Below are 24310 nucleotides of genomic sequence, written 5' to 3' on the forward strand. Positions count from 1 at the left end.
AGGTGCGCGCAGGCCCCGCCGGGCGGCGCTGGGTCCTGGCGGGAGGCGGCTGCTCGGCCGCGGCCCCTGCGTGTCGCCGAGGGGGCGGCTGCGGCCTCCCCGGCTGAACAAACGGCCTGTGGCCGCACCGCGTTCCGGCGCCGCCGGCCTTAGCTGGGCGCCTGCTACTGAGCCGGCCCCGTGACGGGCAGCGGGCGCCGGGCCCCGTGCAGGGCTTTGCGTTCCCCCGGTGGCCTCGGTCTGGCGGATGAGTTRGAGGTGCTGGGTGTGGGGGAGCTCGGTGCTGTTGTACCGAGCTCTTTGCTTTTGCTGACGTGCTGGAGACGAGCTCGGGGTCTCGTTTCTCGTTGCGGCGGGTACTCTGCACCTTCAGACTTAAAGGCTTTTGGCATGTGGGAGCTACCGGCTTTCTACAGCGTTTTTTCCCCCAAGAAAGCTGGTTTGGTTTTAGGTAGATCCCTTGAGGCCTTTCTTTTGTGTATTACTTAGTTTTCCAACTGCTGAGATGATAAAGTACGTATAATTTCCATGCAAAGTGAAGCTAAACTGGAGTAATAAAGATTGAAAGTGAATAATGGGATGTGCAGAATGGTTCGAGGTGTACTCAGCTGCCTGAATCTTGTTCATAGGCTCTCGCTGTATGATTCCACTTGTCAGATTGCACAAGAGATTGCTGAGAAAATCCAGGAACGTAACCGGTACCAAAGGAACGGTGAAAGTACAGCAAAGGTACTGATCTTCCAAAAGCTCTAATTTTGAGAACGTGGATTTTTGGTTAGATTTTTGCCTTTAAGTGTTATGAGTATTGGTGGAATGTTAAATTTGCAAAAAATCAAGCATGTCTAAGTCAGTCCTGAATTTCCTGCTTCTCTGGCCAAAGAAGGAAACCAAGTACTCTTYGGGAAGGGTTATGCTTTAGTCAAATTAAATGGTTGGGAGCGATGTGGGAAAGTGGGTGATGTTCCATGAACTATATTAGTGCGGGGAACAGGCTGCTTGAGCTCATTATTGCTGTAAGCTGGGCATCAGCCGGTTCAAAGTTACTTTAATGGTAGGAACCTCGTGCTAATAGTATATTCTTTAAGATTCTTGTAAAGAAAACAGGAATGTGATTTCTAAATTAACAGCAGCTTTTTAACGTCACAAACGTATTTTTGGATTTAACAGTAATAACTCTTTTATATATGGAGTATTGCTGCTTTTACAGAAAGGGAAATGGAGAAAACCTTGGCCATGTCGGGCGTGCACTACTGACTGCTCGAGGCTGTCGCTGCAGGCGGCAAACTGGGTATCTGAAAGGCTAAGAGATGTTGTGATGCGTGTGTCAGCTTCCGTGTACTCGTTTTTGTGTACATATAGAATAGATCCTCCCCTCCCACCCCCGCAGGTCAGCTTGTTTCCTTTCTGTCATGGCTGTAAAACAGACCAAATATGAATTTTGCAGGGTTTTTTTTGTTTTGTTACATTTCTAACAAAGTAAAGACCAGAGTTTAATATGAATGAGAAGCAAYCTTTAGTGCTTCCCCATGTATTTTTAGGTTTGCCACCTTTTCACACTTTCTGTTTAAAAAATTAAATAAAGGAAAAAGAAAAAAGAAGGATTCTCAGGAGGCTGCTGTCTTTAGAACTAAAAATCCAGTCCTTTCCTTCGAAAACCATAGGAACCTACTTGATTGCACATGAGTCGTGTCATTAACTTTTCCCCTGACTGCATTGAGTGGAACATGCATGCAAGTTATTCTTTTATAAGAATTACTCTTTATATAAAGGTTGTTCTTTTGCAATAATTTGCATAATTAAAAACACTGAGTGATGTATTTGGTAGACTGTCCGCCCATTATAGCAGGGTTGTCATATGATGTGAGATCGCTGGATCTTCTTTGCTGGTCTCATTTCTGATAGCTTTTAAAATAAAATGTCGTTTTTGAACTGYTGGAGAAAACCGTGTAGGCTTTTAAAAATAATCAGTGCTTTTAGTGAATGACTCAAAATTGGCATAAATTCAGCCTCCTGAAACCTCTTCTGAAATAAGCATTTTTAAAGTGACTGGGGAGAAACCCTTTCTCTAGCTCTAGAATTAAAAATGAGGGGAGCATTTTGAGGCAACGATTAAAGTGTCTGCTTTCAAAATGACCAACTATTTGAAATGGTACAGATATATTCAAGCGATAGAACACTAACCAAAAAAAGTTACTACTTAATTCATCTATATTTATAGAGGACAAAGTTCTCTGATGTGCATCATTGTTGTTTGTGACGTGTTCAGAAAAAAAAAAAGTTGTGTTAGTGTTGTTTGAAGTCTTTCTTGTACCATARCTCTTCTAGGTTATGTTTTGTGGAAACATTACACAGCTGACTTATTTCTTCATAAAATCATTTGTTCCATGCTCTGTGTTTTCCAAGTGCAATTTCCCTTAATCCATTTACAGTTAAAGATGAATATTTGGCAGTGTTTGATTCTACTATAAACAAGTTTCCAACAATGAAAGAGCTGTTTTCATAACAGAAACTCATGTTGAGAAATCCGTGGCTGAGCAATCATATATTCTACGATTAGCAAACGTTTTAACAGGGAAAAAGCCTTTGTACAATATTTGCCTGGTAGGGAGAATGTAAACAGGTTTTTATTTTTTATAGTATTTTGCCATTAGCCTGGCTAAAAAAAACCTCCTTGGTTATTGTTGAATAAAAATAGAGCATAAAAGTTAAAATGGAAAAAAAAAAAAAAACCTGTAGGGAAAGATGTCAAGCCAGCACTCGGCATCCGTGAACTCTGCTCTAYTGAGCTCTCTTAAAACCTCCGTTGGTTTTATTTTATTTTTATTTTTACTTTTGCTTTAACGGAAGCAAAATCTTTTGTTACAGCCCCGCGATTTCTGGCCAGAGCAGCAGAAGGAATCTGTTTGTTAAGTGACCCTCTTGGATGCGTGTACCTTTTGTGTTACTTTGCTGTACTGGGTTTATTAAATGCGATGTTCTCCAACCRGATGTGAGTGCAGGAGACGTACATGTGAAATGAAAAGACCTTTTATTATCCTTACGTAGCGGGCATGCAGTGGGTTGAACTTCCCTAAAGGCATTTAAACCCCATCACGGCTTTGGACGTGTTCCTTTAGTGTGTGGCTGGTCTCTGCTTTGGCTGTGTTCTTTCAGGACTGCCTAAGCAGGGTTGCATCCGTTTCTGTCATTGTATCTGCTAGGGTTCGACTGTAGGAGAACAGGTCTCATTGATTTAAACTTGTGATGCTACCAGGTGTTTTTTCTGATTTTTTTTTTTTTAATTTTTTTAATTTTTATTTTAGAATTCCATCCAACTCCATGCAAATACCAAATGCAGTTTAACTGAAGGGCAGGATGCTTGCAGCAGGGTGACTGTTCACTAAGACTTTGCTGTCTGGCTGCTGCTTCTGTGTTTTCAAGGGCACAGGAATGAGAATCGAAGCAAATATTCCTTCTTTCTTGCTATTTCATTACTCGGGGCATCTGAGTTTGCTACCCTTTATAACTAGCATGGCTAGTATCTTGTTTACAAGAAGCACATGGAGTCTTAATTAGGATGACTCGCATAGTCAATTGCTTTTATAATGTGTTTTTCCTAGTACGTGCTCGATAACTGGGATGGAAAGGAATTTAAGGAAAAAGCGACACAGAGGATAATGTCATCCTGATTTGGGAAGGGGTGGGGGAAAAAGGAGGAGAATTCCCACAGACCTTGGACGTGCTTGGAGCAAAAAAGAATGTGTGCAACTTAACTACGCTTTTAGTAAGACCAGACCCATGTAAACTTTGTGCAGGTCAGCTGCAAGAAGAGGYGGAGTGTCCTAGATGGTATCGAAAAGTCAAATTAAACTAATCAGAATTTCTTGTGAATCTTTAAAGTGTGGAAAAGTTCAGTGGAGGAAAGGTCTCAACCTGTAACAACCTCCCCTGTAATCATGGCTGCTGGGAAAGAAACCTAGTGGCAGAAAAAGCTGGCGCCTGTCTTTGTATTGAAGATCAGAGGAAAGAACTGGAGAACTAACTGGAAAATATGAAAATGTGCTGAAATATTTTGCCCATATAAAGGAGTCTGTTTATAAAGAGTTGAAAGTAAGCTCTCCATATTAAGCAGCATTAATGCGTTAGAATTGTGTTTGCAAAACCAGGACTACTTATCTAATTATTTTGTAAGCAGTCCAGAACAGTTAACTGTGTTGTCCCCTTGGCGGCTCTGGAGCTGGCTTCTCTCGGTTTAAAAGGAATCCTTCACGCCAGCGTAGCTGCAGTTGCATATGTTGTCACCTGCATGCAGTGATAGGAAATTTTATGCAAACATAACTCTGACAAAAAATCTTTTTTCTTCCCCTTCAGGTCAATGTGACAATCAGATCGTCACTGCAGAATCTCAAAGAGAAGATTGATCATCTGAAGGACTTACTGCTTCGGGCCATATCAACACGCCAAATGTATCTGTGTAAACATCACCTCATTGWCCTTTCCATAATGTAGGAGAGGGTGGAAAAATGTGCTATAACTGGAAGGAGGCTTTGCTATGCAGTTATGGCTTGTTTTTTTTGTTTTCTTTTTTCCCCTCCTTTCATTTTTGGAAGACTCTGTCAATAGAGCTTTATCTGTGATCATGTTTGATATTTTTATTGCAGCTATAGTATAGGAAGGGTTGGTAACCTGAACAGCTCTGATATTGTGGGTTTGAGACTTGCTTTGGTTATGCGTGTGTCAGAGAAGTTTAACAAGATGGTCTGGCTAATCTCAGACGGAGCTGCTGTTGTCCTGCCCATGGACTGTGCTGGCCCCGGTGATGGAGTGGCTGGCTTGTGAGCTGTCTCAGTTTGCTCATCTAGCAGAAAACGAGCCGACTTTCTTATTTTCTCTTGCCTTGGTCACTGGCTGCCCGAGCGCTAGTGCTTGCAAAAAGGAAGGGTGAAGCCATGTCCCGAGAGTGGGCAGGCGTGTGGCAGTCCTGGATGTGGACTGGCTTAAGGAGCAACGGAACTGCATCCTCAGAGGCATCTTGGTATACCTTAAAAAGAAATTACAGGTTTCTCTTCTAGGAATATCACCCTAGGGCCTTACGTGGATTTGCTGCTCTCTCTATGCGCTAGGTTAGTCAAGCCTAAGGACTCTGTGCGAGAAGCGTGTCCGTCTCCCTGTAAAGAGGTGTCCAGCAGCAAACTGATTTAATGAATGGCTGATTGCTTTCAAGCTTACTGTAGTAGAAATCTTTTCTAAGTGTAAGCCTTCTGAATGCTCTGCTGAGGGCAGTGGGTAAACCTTTCCTTTCAAGTGAATACCTTAGAGCAAATGAAGGCTACTGCTGTGGCAGAAAACATGCACAAATCAGTACGGCTATTGCATAATCTCCTTAAAAGTACTGGGAAGAGAGTAGTCTTTCAAAATGTCTGTCACTGAGATTAATTAAAAAGGCAAGCGCATCTGCCACTGTCAAAGTGGCAGTACTCCAGGACATCTTGTCTTTCAGAGACACTGAACGGATTTTTTTTTCCTGCTTCAGCTGCTACAAAGGAGTCCTGATGATGAACTGTAGATGGGAGCAGATGCTTGAAAAAAATTTTTCGGTGTTTGCTCATCACCTATTGAACTTTGCTGAGAAATACTGTTGTGGTCTGTGTAATGAGCCTCAGTTCCAGTGAAATAAGATGTGAAATACCCTGCTGATTTCAACAGCTCTATTCTGCCTTGGGGCTGCATGGTTTATATCATAATATTACTTACAAGTCTGTGCAGGATAGAGCTCTTCTAAGAAAACTCATTCCTTCCGTAAGCTTAACCCATGCACTAGCGTTGCACATTGTCAGTGTTATAGAATACATCAGCTGTGTAGTACTTTTTAGTAATAAATGAGAGATTATCGTGTTGGATTAGGGGGTACCATTTTGAATTCTTATGCTGATTTGGTAGTATATACCCTCCCAATTTTCTCATTAGTTTGAGATCATGAAGATCACTATCTATGAAACCTTTTTCTCTGAGATTCGCAAACCTCAGAAACGTGTTTAGAATAAAACCAGATTTCATTCTGAAATGGATGACTTAACCTTCTGTTAGGTGTTGTATCMTTTTTTTGAATTAAAATAGTTGTTCTGGTTATCTTGATGACAAGGTCTGACTCCTTTTAAGAATACATAATAGGGTTTATAACTGATAAACAAAGATGAGTGTATTTTTTAGATATGTATTCTGATCTTTGAAAGTTGTTATTTCCAAATTGGAAGTTTGGAAACTTCCAGTTTGATGCAGTATTAGCCAGTTACTGTGTGTGATTCTCTCAGTATTGAGATTAAAGTTTATTTTTAAGTTTGGACCTTAACCAAGTACCACTAGCACGCAGCTGGAGGGGGACAGGAGGCAGAACTTGGTGGACGACCTTCTCACCCGACAGAGGCAACTTCAGGCGTCTTATAAGAATGAAGGCACAGAACCGGATGTGATAAGGTATGACACTGTCCCCTTAAACGAACAGTGTGATTTGTGCTTTGAATATGTCTGAAGGTAATGCTGAATGCGTCCATAGAATTCATATACCTCTCCATGTAGCAAAGTGCAGTTTTACTCTTTAGAAATCTTGTGCCTTTTTTAATGACAACGTAATACATATCTTTCAAGGCTGGAAAAGACACAAAGGAGCGGAGCGCTGCTTGGAAGTGGTAACGGTTGACTTTGTGATCTAGTAGAGTCTGCTACTGAGTTGGGCTGACGGGTTTAGGTGCATTGTTGGAAAGAAGACTGTTAGGACAAAGCTTAAACTTCAGACAGTTCCCCAGTGATCTTTTCTTTGTTTTCTTTTTTTGTAAGAATCAGCAGGGTGCATTCAAAGGGAATATATTTCGATTTCCATTTTGGTTACATCAGAGTGGTGCAGGGCAATGTACTGGGGTGAATTGTTCCCAGACAGAACAGTTAATAGCCTGAATGTTGTCCTTTCTTCATGCAGTTCTTTCTTATACGGTCCCTTTCTAATTGAAGGAGTTACATTTGTCGTCTCATACTTGTTTTTAGAAATAATCCATCCCTGGTGGTCTCTAACTGATCAGGAAGAAAGTGAGAGCCGTTCCTTGAAGTGTGAAATGCAAAACTCTTGCCTGAGTTACTCTAAAACTATAAGCAGCCCATAAGTTGGATGTGGTAGGAGTGAGAGGTGCATTATGCATCACATGCAAAGCACCTTAGGTGTAGGTTTTTAAAGGTATAAAGAGCTGTTTATAAGATGCCTTTTAATGCAGATGTTGCAGGGATGGGTTGTTTCTAGTGATTTGTCAACAGTCTTTTGAATTTTATCCATTTCCAGTTAAGTCAGTACTGTTTTTTGCCTAGGGAGTTCCACCCGCAGGTATTTGCTACCCTTGGCATACCTCTGGACTTTAGGTAGCTTTAGTTTCTCCATATGTATTTATTTTATATTTATTTAATATATTTATATTTAGTTTCTCCAGTTGCATAAATGCAACTTTCTAAGAAAATCTTTGCAGATACTTTACATCTAAGAGCTTTTATGTCTGTCTTAGATACCAAGTTAAAAATGCTTGTTTGGTGAGCAGCAGAACTGACGGATTCCTGTGAATTTATTAAACTTCTGTTTCCTTTCCTAACTCAAATAGTATAACCCAGGTTCCCTTTTCTTCCTGTTTCTCCACTTTCCCCTCTGTGTTCCCAGTGACATCCACACTGGTCAAGAAAAAGCATGTTCTGGGTTCAGCCTGGAGCTATACGACATGCTGGGCAGGCASATGGTCTAAAGGCTGAGTTCTGCTAACTAGGCCCGGTCTTTTTTGCCTCTTCATCTCCATTGTGAAAGTTGGTTTTCTTTGGGACTTGTTTTTCTTTCAAACTTGTTTAAAGTGACCAATGATTTAGTTACTGGGGAGGGAGAAGAGAAAAGGGGTAACAGTAAATAAGCTTTGTTCCTTGCTGGCAACAAAATGAAGCTGTTGTTTTCTTCCTCTGCAAGCAAATGAGTGGTGGAGCTGCCATCTTAGCATAGGATTAGGGCTGTGGTACTTCAGAGTTGAAATGGCATGTGTCTAGGGACAACTTCAGAGGCATCCTCAGGATTCACTGGCTGATGTGCTTTGATCTCTATTACCAACATTCATGCAGAAAATTAAAAGCTCTGCTGAAGAACTGACTTACCTGTACCCTGACCCTCTGTAGGTCACTGAATACTGTTGTGTTTAAGAGAGTTATGGTTTTGGCTAAATTCCAGCAYGGATAATTGCGTTTGCTCTCACTATTTTTTCCATTGCAGACTCAGTTAATCTTCTGTCCTTCAAAATGGTGCAGAAGAGAAGGGGAGCTGCAGCCTCTGGGTCATTGCAGAGCTTGTTATATTTCCGTGGTCAGTGAAATTACTCTTGACTGTAGCCTGGAATTGGTAAAATTCTGGTTTAAAGACGCTTGTGAGCACGCGTGCTCGCTCTCTCTCTCTCTTTTGTTTTTGGTGAACATGTTTCTCTAGAAAATTGTGTATATAATATATGAGTTATTTGGGCCTGTGCACCTATTTTGATAACGTGTGGAAGATTTTTAACCCAACAAGCACAGACACAGACTTCTTAAGCAGGTTGTGGGTCACGTAAGGGGTTGTACTCTGCCCTGTAAGCCATGCACAATGCTGCATGTGTGGTCTGGGTCGTACGACGTGACCTAGCAGAGCTTCCTCGCCTGATCCACAGTGTAGCGAGAGCTGGTGCAGAAGAATAGAACTGTGCTTCTGCGATGAAGTCACATGATAGAAATGTGTTCTAGTTTCTAGTTTGTGCTTCTAAGTGGCAGGCATTTTTAAAAGCACTATGTTCACCGGACCTTTTTAGTAGGGAATATACAGCTTTCTCTTTTATACATGCACATGCAAAGTTACCTGTATGAGGGAGAGCAGGGGAGCCCTTGCGGGAAGGTTTTTCACCTTTTTACAGTGTGTCAGTGCTCAGTCTTAGGACAGAATAAAACTTATAAAACTCTTGTGCTTTTGAGGGGAAAAAAAAGTGAGCCTTTTTGCGTATGTGCTTTGAGAACCAGTCCCTTTTCAGATATGTGCGCTTGAAAAAGGCAGAGATGGTTTTTGTGCTATTGCAGGGTAAAAATTAGGTATTGATGAAAGTGCTGTTACATGCTGTTACTGTTAAAAATAAGATCTTTTTTTCTAGCCTATTTACTTTGTGTATTTTGGAGCAGGTGTAGGGGTTATCTCAAAGTCTCACTGATAGTTTTCTATACCGTCTTGCGTGTTTTTCCAGGAAAGAGCGTGTGGTCATATTTTGCAAGCATCTCTTCAGTAAGGTGGTAGAGAGATTAGGATAAGGACAGTATATCCCTTTTTGCTGGTGGCATATTGGATCTGTCAGAGCTGCAGCCTGCTCAGGTTGATAAGCTGTTTCTACTTGCTTTCGTTCTCCGGTGGGGTGTTCCATACAGCCAGACCAAATATTTCCCCTTGCAGCTCATCATCTTTGAGTAACTGAATATTGTCAATGCAACACCCACTGCAGATAGTAAAACTGTAGACTTCTGTCTAATCCATTAATTGTTTTATGGTTTCGGCATGCTCTGGAGTGTGGGGTAAATCCAGTTGATGTATTAGAGCACTAGCTTTTACATCTATCGCTAAGTGACCTGAAATACATAAAATAGCAAGCAGGCAAAATTTCTCGAGAGATTGATGATGCAAGAAGGCTCTTGTATGTTACCTGCCCTGATCAKTTCATAAACTAATCTGATCTTCTGAAATGTGGCCTTGCAGTGAGAGGACTCCATCCATGGTTTAGCAGGATGATGTTGGCGCATTACTGCTATGGGACCGGCAGAGGGCAAGGATTTAACCTAGAGTTGCCCTGACATGGAGGTGCTGAGGCAGAAAGAAGGAAAATACCCAAATCCCATGATGATTTCAAGCTCCATTAGAAGTGATCAGGGAAAACAGTGTTTTCCAACACAAGATAACATCAGAGACAGTACTTATTTTCTAGTGTTGCAAGGCTTGGAATTTAATAGTTCTCTTTTAACTTCTTTAATTGAAAATGGATAAAACTATGCCAGCAATTCTCTGCCTGGTGCCTGGTGAATGCACACCCGTTCCTTATTCTTCCTTGTAGGTCTTGTTTTCAGCGGTACAGGCAGAGATGTGGCCAAGGCCTGAATGTTGTGCCGGGAAGCCAAATCTTTGTTTCTTGCTTGAAACTGGCCTGTATGGACGCCAGTAAGGGAGGAGTTCGTGCCTCCCCTGCCTGCCGTATTGTTTGTAAGGATAGAAGACAACAGCTTTTGGTATAGTTAAGCTGCTTTTTATAGCACTAGGTTTCTCTAGAATTGTTACAGACTTCTGGAACAACCTGCTTTGGATTTTAGTAGATTGCCAAGGCCGCTCTTCAGTGTGTCTACGGTCTGAAAGTCAGATTTACCCACAGCATAGAAAAATCGGCACATGATGTTTGATTAAGTTCTAGCAGTGACGCTTTTCTCCCGTTCTGTATTGGTTTTCTGTATCTAATCCATCTCTGATGTGACAGCACAAATTTTCAGAAGACTTTTTCTTTCCAGCAGTCATTCCTTTCATTAACCTTCTTGCACCACTGATCACATATTTTTTGTCCTCATGGCCTATAATTGTGAAGGTTTCACTAGAATTAATCTTCGTTTATATTTGGTCACCATTCAGTGAGTTTTACATCCTTTGAAAATTGCTGTAAAGCTTATTTCTGATTGTGAAGTACAGTTGCCTTAATGCTCTTAATATTTATCCTAACTGACAACTTGGGCCAGAACACAGGGCAAGACACTACATTACTTTGGTAGAGCATTAGTTTACCTTCCGGCGTTGTCAGTCTTAATTAAGATGCAACTGGAATTTTTCAGGGGAAAGATTGTGCTGTTTACATGACTGTGTACTTAAAGTCACTTAAATTTTCTTTAATTGGTTTTCAACAGACAATTTCATTATCTTCTCCCCTCATTTCTAATTGTAAAGAGATCTGTGCGGTTTATTATAGCGCAGACTTTAATGGAGCAAAAGTCCCAGGGTCTTCATACCATTTGAAAGGGAAAAGTAGAAAAAGCAACTGGAAATACTTCCTGGAATCACACGCAATATCAAGCTTTTGTGAGTCTTTAAACATTTGTAGAGACAAATGAATTGAGACTATTCTTCCTTCTTTCAGACCGGATTGTCAATATGTAGATATATATGTAGATCACTAGTGAATAAATAAATTGTGTGTACTTTGATATGCTTTCTTAATTTCTCTTTTGATTCCAGAAAACATAGAAAAATGCAATTGTTGCAATTCTATTTTTTAAACAGAATAAATGCTAACACACATTTAAATAATTTTCTATCAGATATAAGATATTTAGGTCTTAATCCAATGCCTGACTTTAATCAATAAGCCATTAGGTGCTTAAATACTTCTGTTAACCTGGTTCTTATTTATGGAAGAGCAAATGCTCTTTGGAAAAGAAGACTGAAAATACTAAGGGTTTTAGGTGCCTTTAAAACACTCCTTGCTTTCCTTCCTTCCCACAAGTTATTGCTAGAAGCATTCCTAGCTGCAGTGTTCTGATRTTGGATGTGATTAGCATTGTGCGTAGAAGATCATCAGAAATAGCTTTTAATAAGGCTGCAAGAAGAGGTAGGATGTCYATCCAGAAACCCATGCTTGAGAATGTCTGAGGTGGGAGTCATAAGATCAAACCTAGGGCCTGGGGCAGGATTTTCCAGGATTAGTGCATCTTTGGCCGTGTAGTCACGAGACGGTGTGGTTGTGATCGTCTCAACACCCTCCTCGCATTCACTAAGTTGTATCGGTGTAGTTAGGCCATCTCTCTTCATGACACTCTTCAGCTGGGAGCGCTCTGTAGGTTATACAGTGTGCGCAGACGGGAGTGTACCCTCACGCCAGCAGCTTTCAGCAGTGTAGTGACCCTCCAGCTTACTGCAAAAGCTGAAGGTTGTTGTGCTCACCTGAAGTTTAAGGGAGATTCCAAGAAGATGGTGGAGTCTTTACTCGGTTTGGTCGGTGTTTAAAAGGCAAGTTTGCGTCTCTCTCCTTTCAGAGTATACCATGCGTTCTCTAATGACCTCCCTGAAGTCAGGACTGTGGTTGTGGGAAAACTGTATATACTTGAGTTATAAGGAATAGCAAAGAACCAGAATTTAAACACAGTAGAGAAAAGTAAGTCAAACCCCTTAATTTTTAGGCCTTGTGCTTCAGGTTGTGCCTGCATGCCTGTTATTAATGATTAATGCTCGTTAGCCTCAGGAAAAAATGTCGGTAGGAGGGCAGCTTTCAAGGCTAAACTGCTTGCTTTATGTTTTGCCTCCTAAGTTTGCTCAAAACTACCTGAAGCTTCCTGCCCAAAATTGTTTCTGTATCCAGCACTGTTACTATATTACTTTGGTACGGGCTTACTGAATCTTAATGAAATGTGCTGCGTCCGTAGTGGGAATAAATGCCAAGTGTGACATGCTTGGAGGCTAATGTTCTTTTTTTCTTGTGGTCAGAGAGATATGAACCACCATGCAGGGAGCAGAGGCTTAGGCATGACCTTAGTGCTGCGCCTTGTCCCTACTGTAGCTGTAGATCATTTTGTGAGCAGAAAAAATGGGGTCTCACAAGAGTAGGTTTGTCTTTTCCTCCTTTCCTCTGGATGTGATTGCATAAGATGCAATTTCTTTTTATAAATAATTCCCCTTTATAATTCTCTTATTCCTGAGGAGAGCAAGTGGGCTGTAGAGATGAGTCTTTGTTTTGATGTGGACTGTATGAACCGTTTTATAATATCTTTAGTATTGTACTTTGCCCAGTCTTGCATAAAAAAAATAAGGGATGGCATAGGAAGAAGATGATAGTATTTGATATCCAGATAAGTGGTATTTCTCTGAAGGAAATGTCTGTTGTAGTGTATATTTTGGGTTTTGCATAGAAAAGTGAGGCTGCCATGAAGCAAAACATGAGTGTAAACACAGTTATCCAGATAACCTCTCTGGAGACACTTATCCTGGTGTAGGAGTACCTTCTCTGTGTAGTTTATTGCCGCAGCCGCACCATCCAGACTCTCAGCTCTTCAAGTGGACATGCCTCCTCCAAGGTAAGTGTGCTGATACAATTGTGCAAACATATTTTCCAGCGGGTTGCCCACTTTGCACTGATCGTCAGCGGGCACGTGCAGCCCTGTGTAAGCACTAGGTAATTGCAGAGCTGCTTGTTCCGCAGAGGAGGTGCGGAAGCTGCTTTGTGCATCTTGTGAGTGGGGATCGGTGGGCCTGCAGGTGTCACAGAGTAGCTGATGCGATGTAAATCCGCTGTCTAGCATGCTGTGCGGTGACTTGTTTGTGTAGCTCGGCTGTAGTTTGCCTTCACTAAAACCAGTGGGACTAGATAACCGAGCCACAGATGAATGACATCAGGAGCAACGCTGCATTTTCTTGAACGTGAGATGAGCTTTTTGTTAGTTCTGGTGTTGGTGGAGCTAGGGAAATGGCCTGCCAGCTCCGGGGAGGGTTGTCTTTTTCTCTAAGTTTCATGTCAGGAACGGTTCTGGTGGGAAGTCTCTGCACCTGGGAGGGAACCTGATGGGCTGTTGGGAAGTGCTTGTGCTCACGTGCTTTCTCCTGGTTTTGGAAGCAGAGAGAGCTTTTGTCTTTGTATGTTAAAATAATATTTGTTGTTTCATTTACTAGCTCAGAGCTTCCTAAAATACTCTGCCTGCCGACGTGAGCAATTAAATCGTAAGTGAGAGAATACCCCCATTTCTGTGCTGCTGCCTTGGCGATTGAGCTGTGAAGCTACGATGAGGTGCTCCGAGCACTTCAAAGAGAGCTACTGTATAACCATATCGTTAAGGGAATGTTCAAGTGATCAGGCAACCGGTTGTCATATGACCCAGGTTTTGTTTAAGATTCAGTCTTGCCGATCATTCTTCTAAAGCTATAAGCCTTGATGTGTGGCCTTGGTCTAAAGTAAGCACTGGTTGACTAATCTAAGTTACTTGGGAAGTTTTATAAGAATTATCAGTGAAACAATGCCTTCGGAAAGATAAGCCCTTACTTGTTAAGCAATGACATAGCTCCCTGATCTTAAACCCCATCATCTTTTATACTTGGGCACACTGCTAAGCCTTGTAATTAGTTAAATCTGCTCCTATAATCAAAAGCTATCCGCACACTCCACTGCTCTGTGACGGTTTCAAAGATTTACGTGATTAACTTGGCGGAGGCAGTGGGTGGCTAATTGGATAAGCTTTAATCTTCACACCACCAAACCGAAACATGGTAAGATCAGAGGAAGTAGGAAGTTATGCTATGTTGTGTGGGAAGGTAGTTACCAAACATGTCAAAAAGATTATTGTAACAAGCAGACCAGTTGTCATGACCCAACCTAGAAGAGTAGGGCAGATTATTAGGAGAGAGAGAGTGGTGCAAATTATTTCAAATTTGCTTGCCGTGGCTTTTTTAAAGGCAGAAGTAGTTGCAGAGTTGCATTCTTGTTAGCTCGCAAAGAGCCTTGCATTCCTTTTGCTTTATTTAAGTAATTTTGTCCGATGTTGTTAAGCCTAGATTTTGTGGGCATTCTAAATGAACTGCTGAACTGAGTGGACTGCAGTGGTCTTTATATTCTCAAAGTGTAATGCTTCTGTTATGTTTAGATTTGTGAACCTGGTGGCAGCGATCATGAGACTAGCAAATGCGAGACTGTATTTAATCCCCCCAAAGCAATGAAGAAATCTAGGTAACATGTAAAATTGTGTTTCAGAGTTGCAAACCTTTGTCTAATCAAACCTGATCTCCTTACTCAAGAAGATATGTACATTTTAATGGAGGTGCAAGGAGATGAAATACAGAAATATTCCAGCTACTCCCATTTCAGATGTTGCTCATGAAAGCCAGCTTGTTGTTGGCACAGTGAAGCAGTTTGGGTTCTGCTCTTGAATAATGTTCCAACATGATTAGCATTAAAGTGAGATTTTGTGAGTTGCAATGAGCACTTTTTAGTCCTGCAGGAACAAAATTTTCTGATCCTGACAAGTCCATTACCTTGAAGGACAGATGAACAAATATCTTAAAGTGGCAACAAATCCAGTGTTCTTAAATTTAAGTGTCCACGAATGTAATATGAAGTGTGTAGTGCAATGGACACAAATGAGGGCATATGTGTCTCTAATTTACGGACAACCCAAAATTTCATGTGGCAGAGATGCAAAATTATTTTTCGGCAGTGGTTATTCATTTCATGGCCAGGAGATGTCTCTAGTTCACCGTAATTCTTCAAGGAACTCCTAGACCTGAGTTCTGGATTTTGCTTAAATACCTTTGGTATAAAACTTTAGTCATCCTTCCAGAGTTCTGCAGGAAAACTGTTTATAGAAAGCGTGTATTTAACTTCTCCTCTCTGCACTGATATTTGTGCCAAATTAGCTTTTTTTGATACAGAGGCTTGATACAGGGGTTTGACCACAAAATGATTTCAAGCATATGTTTGCACCATATAGCATTGCAGTATGTGTCATAAGAAGAGACCTGGAGTCAATTTAATTTATAAAAAAAAAAAAGTCTCCGTGTAATAAATTTATGAGAATTTTCTGAGAAACTCTAAAAATGTTACCTGTTCTTGTTTTGTTTGGGGAAGTGTTTTGAGAAAGAGGAGGGATAAAAATGGGAATAAAATAAGGAGTTTAAGAAAGTAAAGCAGAAAGCAAAAATCCTTACTTGTGTGCTGCTCTTGAGGAAGCAGTCTTGTTGGTGACACCCCAAATCTGAGTTGCAGGTTTGGGTCCAAGTGGCTTGCAGTCTGTCATAAAATGTTTCTCTTGTAGCAAAAAACAATGAGAAGCTGAAAGGAGAGAACCAGAAATCTGGTATTGAGAAAAAATATTTAAGTGGCATTTCATTTTACTACTTAAATTTATGTACCTTGGACATGAAAAACTTGTTTTCCGTTGTAACCAGGGAAGTGTCTCTAATGCTAACAACCTTAAGTCATAATTCTTTTAAGAGAAAACCCATAACTTGATTACTTTCACATTTAAGAGTGTGTGCCTGGCTTCTTGTTCACGTCTATGCCAAACCAGGAAACACAGAAGAGTAACTGTGTGACTTCCATCTCCCGTTCGTGAAATGCAATCCTGACCCAGCCTGAAAAGGAACAAGAAACTAATACTCTCGTCTGAGCTGTATCTGTACTGACGTGTGGAACCTCTTATACTGCTGGAAGTTGTCAGGCTGTACATCAGTGTTTTTAGAAGTTTGTGTCTTGATCACAAAGCAAATGCGTGAAGAATACGTGCATTTCTAGCAACCCTCTTTTCTTTTTGTAAGAGCTTTGGATGCTGTGTTCTACTTGCAAACAATATTTAAAGTAAACATATTATAAAAAGTGCACTGCGTATTTTACCATGTAGGTTGATTTTTTCATTGCAAAACTAGTTTTCTCCCTGCTTTGCTGCTTCTAGGCAACGTTATGGAACCCGCAGATGTATTTGTTATTGGAGGTAATTAGGTTCTTTTTGGCTAATTTCTGCTGTGATTGCAGAGAATTGCATGGAGTTAAGACAAATAGGTACAGTTCCATCATTGTCAGCTAGTCATGGAAGCACAGAGTACAGAATGGGTGGGTTTCGTGTTTAAAACTTGAAAATGTACTGAATTTATTTTCAGGTCTAGCCTGATGACTGGAGGGGTCAAACGAGGTGTAACCAACCCGTGGCTCCTGGAAGAATCTGAGGAAACCAGAGGGCTTGGCTTTGATGATATCAGGCAGCAGCAGCGAAGGATCATACAAGGTAAAAGAGCATTTTTGTTTTATATAAGCGTTGATAAGACTCAGTGAGAGTCTTTATTAGAAGTCAATGCAATAAGCTCTACCAAAGTTGTATTACCTGGAGGGAGATGTCAAGTTCCAGGTGGTTGTTTTCTCTATTTGAAAGAGCTGTATTGTGCTTGCAATATTCTTATCTAGGGGTATCTTCTGAAAGCAGCTTTTCAAAAATGTCCCCATTCCTATTGAAGCAAGCTTTTTTTACTATGGTAGGGGAGAAGAAACCACTGAAACAGTTAATAGATCTTGTTTCTGAATGTATAAATTTGTAAGGCTTCTTTCCATTCAGGTGCAAGTAATTCAGTGATTACCTTTTGTCCCCATTTTAGTGAAGCTGAATTCTTTAATTTGCGTGTGAAAGAATGTTTAGAGCTACAGTCCAGGAGAATGGCATCAACTCTATTTTGATGGTCCTGGAGCAGCCTGAAGCTCCAGCTTTTGATTATATCTTAGGTGTCCTTTTGGGAGGCTGAAAAAGGCACTGGGGACTGGACCTTCACCTTGTTGAAGGGAAACAGGTTCTGRCCATGCCATACAACTTTTGGCTCTCTGGCTGTAGTCACCTGGCTCCTCACACAGTCTTGCCCTGTGCGACATTGCTGCTTTTCAGTTTGTCAAATCACTAACAATCTAGTCTACAGCATCTCTTGTTGTTCTGCTTTTTGACCTCTTTGGACAAGAAGAGCTGCACTTTATGGTAAAGGCACTTACTAAGGGCTGTGCAGGACCTGCAAGCTGGAAGAGCAGAGATTAGGTGGGTCGTAGTAAGAGTGTCTGCAGGGGTGATGGGAACGCTTCAAACTTTAGCTGCCCCTACTTCTGTCCCCTCTATATCAGGCTCTCTTCCGTGCACTCTATCCTCTCGCAGCTTTAAAAATCTATTTGAATTCTTTGGTGCTTGCATCACCTGTTTGTCTTTTATTCATGTTAAAAGTTTCTTGGAAAATTTAAAAAGGCTAATCAGGGGTCTGTATATCTGTGCCAGAAAATCTCCTGCATTTATGATTGAGTAACAGCTGGATGTTGAATTCTTGGATTTTTTTGGGACCCTTCAGCTAAATGTTCCAGCCAGAGCAGACAAATTAATTACCCATCATTCACATTATTTTAGGAGTGCTGTTGCCATAAGAATTAATTTTCATGTTGTGTTGATGTCTTTTTCTTAAAATATTTTAACTCTTTAAGCACAGATTAGATCWTTTTCTTCACTTTTGCATCCTTTATGGTAGGTAGCCTACATCATCAGCAATTTTTTTTCATGTGATTTTTATTTTTCTGCTGCAGAACAAGATGCTGGGCTTGATGCTCTTTCTTCAATCATATCCCGGCAAAAACAAATGGGGCAAGAAATTGGGAATGAGCTGGATGAACAGAATGGTAAGAACAAGATCCACAAACACTCATTTTCCCTCATTTTAATTTAAGATTGTGATTTTTAGTGCTTAGAGAACTGCACTGTTTTCCCCATATAGTAGCAAGATGCTACTGTACACATTTATGTATCAGCAGCTCCTACAGATTCTATCTATTCGTGAACTAGTTATTTTTCTTTGTTATACTGCATACCCTTTTATATGTATATAAGTACAATGCTTAGTATATTTTAATCAAGCCTGCCTTTGAAAGAGACGCTTGGTGGTTWTTTGTACGTAGTTAATGTTATACCACGTTTTCCAGTGATCGTATTCTAACAGCACTTTTTTTTTAGGTAATCGTATGTTTGTTGCTGGCTTTCATTTGAGTGTTCTTACTCTGCGTCTTTCATGATTAACTAAATGGAAAAGACTTGAGCCAGTGATTAAAGGAGAAGCATTGTATTGTTTTCTACAGATGACTTYGATTTTTGAGGATTTCATGGCATTGACTGTAGGATTGAATTAAGTGCAATATTAAGATAGAAAGTACCTATTTTCTTTAAACTGAGCCAGTATCTAAATGGTGGAGTTGCTCTCATGTAAAATATGCTTTGTTACTCACTTAATTGTTCACATGACACAAACTGTCCCTAGGAGAGCAGATCCTCCAGCCTTTCTGACTTTTTTATTTCTTACAATATGGTAATAGTTCAATTAGAGCCTTGGAATCCTGCCAGTTTTCTCCCTTGCACAAAGGCTTGAGCCATATGGTTTGTCCTTGGGTTGCGTTGTACTTAACCACTGAGAAGGTAAATGCCCTTTTACTTGCTAACAAATRATACGCTTAATTCGGCTTCTTCCTGGACCTACATTTTTTTTAATCTTGTATTTCTCCATCTGTGTGCTCATAGTGAGGGGGTTTCCCTCTTAACAATTAGGTAACATAAAGTACTATTTGGGAGCTCCATTCCAACCGAGAAGAAAGTAAGAGCACAGCTTGCTCATGCTTGCCTTGTATACATGTTCTGACTAACTCCAGGAGGAATATGAAATGTCTAGAATACGTCTTTGTTTATTAATCTTAAGATTGTTAAGAAATGGCTTGCGCAGCTGGGAGAAACTGCGCGTAGTGCTCTTGTCATATTTTGATCCTCTGCCTCATATGACCAAAGATATTTTCAGTTAGAAATCTTGGTTTCGTAAGCCTCTTATATTAACCGTTGCTGAAAAAGTCATATTAAGTGCTGCTTTTGCCCTAAATAGGAAACAGGTGGGAAGCATGAGTATGTTTACTAGTTCTCTGTGAAACATTGGTTTCTTGTTAGGAAAATATATGATCTATGTCCCATTTCCCTCTGGTTGGGGGTAGGTTTCCCAAATCCTTATGGTTTTGGGACTCTGAAGGTTATAGGTATTGTACCACAGCGTTTCTGTGTTGCCACACCAAGCTCCTCTTAGCAGTGAAGCCTYGAAACACCTATGAAATTGGGAACGTGTTTAACCCTCCTTTTTACAGATAGTGCAAATAATGCCAGTTTTGTTTGACTTGTCTTGTCTTTCAGATAATTATAAAGCCTAAAGCAAAATTCTTAATGTTTTCGTGTAAGCTCTCGCATAAGCTATAGGCAGCTGCTTCTCCAAAGATGGAAACTTTCCCAAGCGCTCGGAGTAAAAGGTGGCGAGGATTACCTGCTTGTTTTTGACTGCCGACCAGATTCTGAGGGAAGAGAAAACGCTGCGTTGCCTGTGCTTCTCCCTGTCCTAGAATCACATGAATAAAACCTGCCAGTCATGTAGAGTGCTACGTTTGCAGATCTTTAAGCAGTCTGAAGAAAAAGGGGAAATAGTCTGACTTTTACAGGTGGGGAGACTAGAATCCTTAGCCAGTCACTTGGCTTCTCTGCCACCAGGCAAGTTAAACTTCCCTGTTTTCTCTGATTTGCAATCTCCTTTTTTGTGGGACTGTTGTAGAGTGTTTCATGCCATCGGCACGCTGGAAAGCCTGAAATCCCTAGCAGTATTTTCCAGTGGCTTCTTTCCCTTCACGCATCTTATTTTATGTCCTGTACTTAACTTTCTACAGACTTTTCTCAGGCATTTTGCCAATATTGTGTCACTGTACACTGCCAGAGTTGATGAGCATAACTGCCCTGTAATTTCCCCTTATTCAGAACGTCTTTCCTTCCTAGTGCTGAGTGATAATAGCATCATCTGTATTGTGGGAAGGCAGGAGAAGTTCATCTTCATTAAGTGCTGCATCAATATTTCTTTTTATTGGAGTCAAATTTTCCATCCCACTGCGCACTTCTGTGGGAAGCTTGACTTCCAGTTCCCTGACCTGCTTTGGCCATTCTGACCTTCTGCGACTCATCAGATAGGTGCCTCGAGCTGGCACTGGCTTGGGGGCTAGTGCTTGTGATTTAGAGGGGGGGGAAGAAAAAAAGCTTAATTCAGAAGTAGCTGATAGTGCCTGATAGTTAGTGCAACAGAATTTAAGGAGGTAGATAAGTGTAGTTATTTTCCAGGCTACCTGGCTTTATTTTTATTTTTTATTTCCTTCCTCGGCAGTTCAGGCTCCCTCTTCAACTGAGATATCTGCGCTCCGCAGTTCTTCAGTGTGGCCTGAGGCATATTCCCTTGAGTGCCGGTTGGTGTAGCTGTGCATTTGCAGATGATCCAGCCGCAGCAAGTGTTGGAGGCAACCAAATTAATTATGCAAAGTTTACTTCTTGAGTAGAGTTGGTACGGGTAGATTCCTTTGTGTTTGTTAAATGACTGAAAAATGATTAAATTTCGCTTTTAGAAGGGTAGTTGCTTGGCTGTATCTGTTGTTACTTCACTGGTGGGCTGGCAGGCGGTCGCGAGGAGTAACGTTCAAGGTTTGTAAGAGGGCATCTTGCGGTACCCTGAAAACGGGCCTTGTCGCCCAGCGAGGCGGTTGCTGTGTTCCAGTAAAGTTTGTTCTCGAGAAAAGTCGTCTCTCTTTGGGCACCTCGGGCGACGCCAGCCTCGCTTAACTTTGAATCTCTGCAATGCGCACGTTTGAGCTAGTCTCTCTGAGCTTCCTTCATAGTCAGCGGAGAGGAATAGGGGTTCCTAAGGTGTGATACCTCTGGCCTGTTTTACGCGTCCACCTCGGGCTGGGGTGAATCGTGTCCTGGAAAAGCCTGTTTTTTTCCCCACTGACTATAAAGAGAGCCTAGGCTCAGATGGAGGTGGCTGCTTTGCAGACATCTGCCCTGAGCAGATGAATCTCACCCTTTGATTTTGTTGCGGTGCTTCCAAGTTTTAATTGAAGTCTCATGTCATTCTTTACTCAGACTTTCAGTATAGCCCTATCCTAGGGATTTTATGGCTCTGTGCTAATTTGAGGGTCCTTTTCAAACCTCCTGAGCGTAGTGTTTTGCACTGATGAGCAAAGTAGAAGCAGGGTACCAGGAGACATTGTTTTTTTTCCAGCCTCTGGAGTCTGCTAGCAGTGGGAGAGATGGGGGATTAGCAAAAGTATTTTCCCATCATTAATTCCAAATTTGGTCCCAGAAAACTTTCTGTAATCCTTTCATCTGTTACATGAAAAAAAACAAATAAAACAAGAAAATAGTGTAARTGGCCTCTGGCCCTGTTGATGAGGCAATCTAATCTAGTGCAATAATTTTGGAAGAATGCTTTCAGAACTTCTGAATGCTGTTTGTTTTACCCTTATAGAGATGATGTTTTCTCATTGTGGGATACTTGCATGAGAATATAGTACTCTTAATGACGGATGGTAAATATTGATAGCTTGCAAAATTTGTAGTGTTTGGCATTTTTACCATGTTACTTCCCACTTGGTATATACCATCAGTGATGGACCTTTTTGCTTCCTGCTGCTTTAAAATTTATGTAAGAACATAAATATGTTCTTAAATGAATTAGCTGCAACACCAGACCACTGTTTAGGTCCTTCTACTGGTCAGGGGAGTGCTGTACACTGTCAGAGTGAGTGTCCAGGATGTTCTTAACCGAAATGTTTCATTTTAGGTAAGTGATCTGTCATAATGACAGTTTAATTAGATGAGTATGTAACACCTTTAATTTCCTGTCAAAGTCAAATTTTGAAAACCAAGCAAAAATTCAATTATTATTATTATTTTAAATAGACTTGCAAATAAAGGTTTCTCTGTCACCTCTCTGGTCATAGYTGATGGCATGTAAGCCTCAGAGGCAGACTCAGATCAGCCTTTTGTTTGGTGCCAGTTCACTAGTCAAAACCTGTGATTTCCCTGGTTTACAACTTTTATTAACCTGACGTGCCACTGTCAAAATACAATTTAGAGATTCCACTTGAGATTGGAGCCATGTTGTGCTGGTTGCTGAATGTATATGCATAGCGAAGTATTTTTGTAAATCAAGATCAGAGGAAGTGAGTGAAAGTATTCTTGGTGATGCAGAGACTTGTTGAAAATAATACAGGAACTYACAGTACAGCGGGGGATTCGGTTCATATCTCCTCGGGCAGTGCTTAACCATAAGTCCATCCTTTCTGGTACAGACAGCCCCCTCAGTATTTGTACACTAAAATGCTTCTCCTAAAGATTATTTTACATGACTATTGCATAATCAAAATCAAAAGGCAATCCTGAAGGAGTTTCACATTTCGGTTTATTAAGAACATTTTGCTATAATGCAAACTAATTAGCATTGTATATGTAATATGTATGAGTTATGAGACTAAAACCAATGGGGTTGTGGATATATTACCTCATTGTTAGGATTAGTATGTAAATAAGAAATGATTAAAGATTAAATTTAAATTTTTAAAAAGCGTTCATCACCTTGTCTAAACAGCACGTGTTTTCATCATATAGGGTATGATCCTGCACACACCAGCCACCTCCTGAGATGGCTTGAGTCCTCTGGTCACTGGAATTTGAAGGTGTTCAGCATTCCTCAAGAAATGCTGAGCACCATCAGGTTAAGGTTCTCTTAAAAACCTCTGAAGAGAAACACATGGTTTCAATATTCGGATTTAAAATAACCATTCATAGCTTGACTGACCTCATACTATGCAGATAGATTTTTATTTTGCCTCCTGAGCTTATTGTATGGAGTAGAAATGACTTCAGTTTTATTGGGGAAATGTTCTGTCTTTACTGAATGCAGTTTAGTTGGAGTTAGCTCTTCTTAGGGGAAAAATTAACACCCATGTTAAACCATTGCTTTTTGTCATGAGTGATCTAAATAGTGGAATACGCAGTCTCAATATGAACACTCAGAAGTTGGGGAATGCCAAAATCAAGGTTGGGTGGCACTCCTCACAATTTGCAAGGTCCCTGCCTCATTTCTTCCAGGTTTTGGAAAATGTTTAGTGAATAAGGCAAGGGTTTTAAGAGGCTTGTGGCAGCAGCAGATGGATGCCGTGTTAGAGAGTAAGGCTTTCTCTACTTCTGCCCAGGAGTTCCATGTGGTGCTGGTTAACCCATCCTAACCGAGCTTTTTCAAAAGTGATCGCTTTCCGTGTATCTTAGGGTTTGGTGTGCAGAGCTTTTGAGCATTGGCACTAGCAGCAGCAACTGGTGAGGGCTGTGCTCTGGGTGTAGTGAAGTACTGGGGAGTATGAAGTACTGTTTGGAAAGACAGAGAAGGTTTTTCTTGTATGTGTGTGGCTTTCTAAAGAGAGGCTCAGACATCTTTCATTTGGCACCCAAAATAAGCCTTAACTATTCATTTTCTTGTTTTCCTTCTGTGAGTTGGGGATGACAGTGTTTCATCTCCCAAGGGAGCTGTGAAAATACACTGGTATTTACTGTCATGAAGACTGTTGTTGGAAGACTTAAGTGGAAACTTGTAACTTTTCAGAGCAGAGTTTGAATAATATGCAGCCAGTAAGGCTTGCAGCCTTGTGCTGGTTGATGAGGATAAAACAAAATACTCAGTATCTGTCAAGGAAATAAACCCTGCCTGTTCTGCCTGCTGAAGGAGATGAAGGTTATGTGCAATAAAACCCAAGGTTACGTGATTAGAAAACACACACCTACACAAGGCAGTGTGATTTGTAGCATTTCCTAACCTTTTAAGTACATGACTTTGCAGCTTCAGTGTTTTCAGTGTTTATATATCTGTATAATTTCCTAGTATTCTTGAAAAGAAATC

The 24310-nt window shown here is 40.9% G+C and overlaps 1 protein-coding gene across 7 annotated transcripts in view; it reads left to right on the forward strand.

The window, feature by feature from the left end:
- The first annotated feature begins 114 nt into the window (after nucleotides 1-114).
- The window catches only part of STX8 (syntaxin 8), a 110265-nt gene continuing 86069 nt past the window's right edge, over nucleotides 115-24310 (forward strand). For 2 of the 7 annotated variants that reach the window (XM_026075723.1, XM_026075724.1), the window contains exons 1-6: nucleotides 120-258; nucleotides 630-729; nucleotides 4351-4445; nucleotides 6343-6453; nucleotides 16664-16788; nucleotides 18108-18200. In XM_026075723.1, the coding sequence (XP_025931508.1) occupies nucleotides 248-258; nucleotides 630-729; nucleotides 4351-4445; nucleotides 6343-6453; nucleotides 16664-16788; nucleotides 18108-18200 (535 nt within the window). In that variant the 5' untranslated portion in view covers nucleotides 120-247. Of the gene's footprint in view, nucleotides 259-394; nucleotides 514-629; nucleotides 730-4350; nucleotides 4446-6342; nucleotides 6454-16663; nucleotides 16789-18107; nucleotides 18201-20746; nucleotides 20921-24310 lie in introns of those variants that run through there. The other 5 variants (XR_003255185.1, XM_026075725.1, XM_026075726.1 and 2 more) reach the window with 5 other exon arrangements.

The sequence above is a fragment of the Apteryx rowi genome, unplaced genomic scaffold (genome assembly GCF_003343035.1).
Source record: "Apteryx rowi isolate R43461 unplaced genomic scaffold, aptRow1 scaffold_41, whole genome shotgun sequence".
Classification (NCBI taxonomy): domain Eukaryota; kingdom Metazoa; phylum Chordata; class Aves; order Apterygiformes; family Apterygidae; genus Apteryx; species Apteryx rowi.